Source organism: Chaetura pelagica, unplaced genomic scaffold (genome assembly GCF_000747805.2).
Source record: "Chaetura pelagica isolate M959 unplaced genomic scaffold, ChaPel_1.0 scaffold108, whole genome shotgun sequence".
Classification (NCBI taxonomy): domain Eukaryota; kingdom Metazoa; phylum Chordata; class Aves; order Apodiformes; family Apodidae; genus Chaetura; species Chaetura pelagica.
Genome location: NW_009970718.1, coordinates 3,800,436 through 3,803,155, shown reverse-complemented (window position 1 = coordinate 3,803,155; position 2,720 = coordinate 3,800,436). Strand labels below are relative to the sequence as shown.

The window sequence follows — 2,720 nt, the reverse complement described above, 5'->3', positions numbered from 1 at the left end:
TTTCCCTATAAGCAAATTTCCCCACATAAACTTTCTAGGTTAAAGCTAAATGATGTTAACCTAGTAGAGATGCATGTGTATCTACTGTCATAGTACTGCACAGTTAAGGAGGTGAACTCAGCTGGGAAACAGTTCACATCAAACTTGGATTATGTGAGAAGCAAAGTAAAGCAGTAATTTAAAACAAAACAAAACAAGAACAAAAAAAAAAATAAACAACTAAAAACCAGTGTACCCCAAAACCAACAACCTTGACAGTTTCTTTCAGAATGGCCTAAGTAAATCACCGATTATGATAAAACAGACATTTTAAAAAAATCTTCATCATAACCTTTTATCAACTTTTTTTCTAAATTCCAAATAATTAAAAACCATTTATTTTTATGTAATATTGTATTGATATTTTCAGCAACTGTATTTTAAATAATGTCAATACTGGCATACTAATAACAAAAATAACATTTTTATATGTCTGAATAAATTAAAAAGTAGTCTCTTATTAAAAATGAAGTCATTGGAAGGCTAAATTAACATTAATTGTGTTAACTGCCACAGCATATAAATACTTTCAAAATACAGATGTAAACAGAAATGACATACAATCTTCTACTGCAAAAAAGTTAGGCCATTCAAACACTTATAAAATATAAAAATAAAAAGGGCAAAACAAATTATATGTAAAATCTAGTCAAGTAATAAACAACATAGTCCAACAGAAAACTTCCAAAAGCAAAACATTACATTCTATGATCCAACAAATCTTGAGCAGCAACACTAGCTCAATACTATGTAATAGAGAGAGAGGAGGGGAAGAAAAAAAAAAAAAAAAGAAAAAAAAAAAAGTGAGCTGCCCACTTCATTCCTAGGCCTTGCCAGCAAAAAAAACTTTGCTAAGGCTATTAACAATGGTAACTCCTTTTCTTAGTCTGGATCTTGAAGCAATCATATGTCCCCACCAAAAAAAGAAAAATTCAGTAACTACAGATATCTAAGGTTTTCCAGACATCATTGTAACTCAATAACTGCTCCACTGTGCTATGAACTCTAGAGCTTCAAGCTGGAAGTCAATCTAGGACAACCAATAGAAAGTGCACCTGTACAATTACTGCATTTCCTAATTCAGAAGGCCAGACTAGAGACACATAAAGCTTGTGTGTACTCAGATCACCAAAACAGAAATCCAAAAGACCATTCATCTTTTGTGCATATTGCACATATATATTATCATTAATTGCAATGAAAAATATAATTTATACAATTCAGAAACAGAAAATTACATTCCTTAACCAATATGTAATTATTTTAAATTAAATATAACTGTCTATATATAGCATATAAAACCACCTTATATGCAATAATTAAAAAAATGTTCACACCAAAGATTAATCACCAAAAGTTTAGAATATTTTTTTTTTTAAGTCATCTGATCAGTACCACACACAGTATTTTACAATATTGAGTATGAACTCTATGCTACATTAAAATATAACCTGCATCACAAAAAATAACAAGTATTATTTCAAGGACTGTAATCTTATTTTTTTAAACTGCAGAAATCTATTTTTCTCTTATTTAGCTCTATGTACTCTAAAATAAAAAACCTGTGATGCTAGTAACTGATAACAATATAATTTATCCACAGCAGCCTACCTTTCTGCAGATGCATTTTCATTCAATGTCTGACCTCAATGAGCAGTAAACAAGTTTACATGTATCAACACATTTCACTGCTCTAAAAATTAAGCTAAGTTTCTGTAACTACAATAACATGATCTCTAACAGCCCTTTAATACTGTCCTTCTAAAACAATCAATAAAAATGGCTCTGACGTATACTGTTCATATACTTGGGATCCCTTCAAAGTTTAAGGCTTGCAGATGTAAAATAGAAATAAAAGAACTACAATAGAGAATTATATTTAACTGGTCACTGCACCAGACCAATAAGGAATTACAAGTTCTTTCCGGTTTATTTTATAGCATTTTTAAAGGGTGGGGGTATTTTTACTATTGCACACACTGAAACCCAAATATAATCCCACACTCAAAAATACTACTGCAACAGCTTGATAGCACTCACCGCAAGTAATACTGTTTTAAAGCGAAGGCAGCGTTAGAACAACTTCTGGGAAAGTTAAACTCCTCTACAATTTCTCCCCACTGATTCTTCTCTGATACCTGTCAAAAACAACACACAGGCCGAGATACACAACGTACACATAAACATGTCGTTGACAGCGAACATCACGAAAAAACACGAGCTGCCATGAAGCAAATAGATAAATATATACAAAGAAATAAACACGAATGTATATGAGATTTAGGACTATATATTTTACTGACAGTGGGTAGCACTTCCCTTCGGGAATAATCCTGCTTCTCACCGGTATTTTGCTTCATTTATTTTTTTTAATATACAGGGGGGTTTGGGGTTTGTTTTTTGGGTTTTATTTTTGGGGGGGGGGCGCCGGGAGGGTTTGCATTGTTTTGGGGTTTGTTTGTTGTTGTTTTTACTGCCTGGACAATAACCAATCGGGAGTCCCTCTGTCGCCCCCTTTTAAATCCTAACGCGGTCCGTTAAAAACCCAAAGAAGTTCAAAATGCTGCGGGGAAGGCTTGGCGGGGGCGCCCCCTGGCCTGCGGGGCGCGGGGGGCCGGCCCGGGGGGGCCCCCCCGGCCACAGCCACAGACACACACAGGCCTTTCTTTTTACGCCTACAT

General features: G+C 34.4%; 1 protein-coding gene across 1 annotated transcript in view; it reads right to left on the bottom strand.

Annotated features, from left to right (window-relative positions):
- Nucleotides 1-2,720, bottom strand: part of ARID2 (AT rich interactive domain 2 (ARID, RFX-like)) — a 102,338-nt gene that overhangs the window by 98,777 nt on the left and 841 nt on the right. Inside the window, exon 3 of the mRNA XM_010006287.1 lies at nucleotides 2,080-2,177. Coding sequence (XP_010004589.1) covers nucleotides 2,080-2,177 — 98 coding nt within the window. The remainder of the gene's footprint in view (nucleotides 1-2,079; nucleotides 2,178-2,720) is intronic.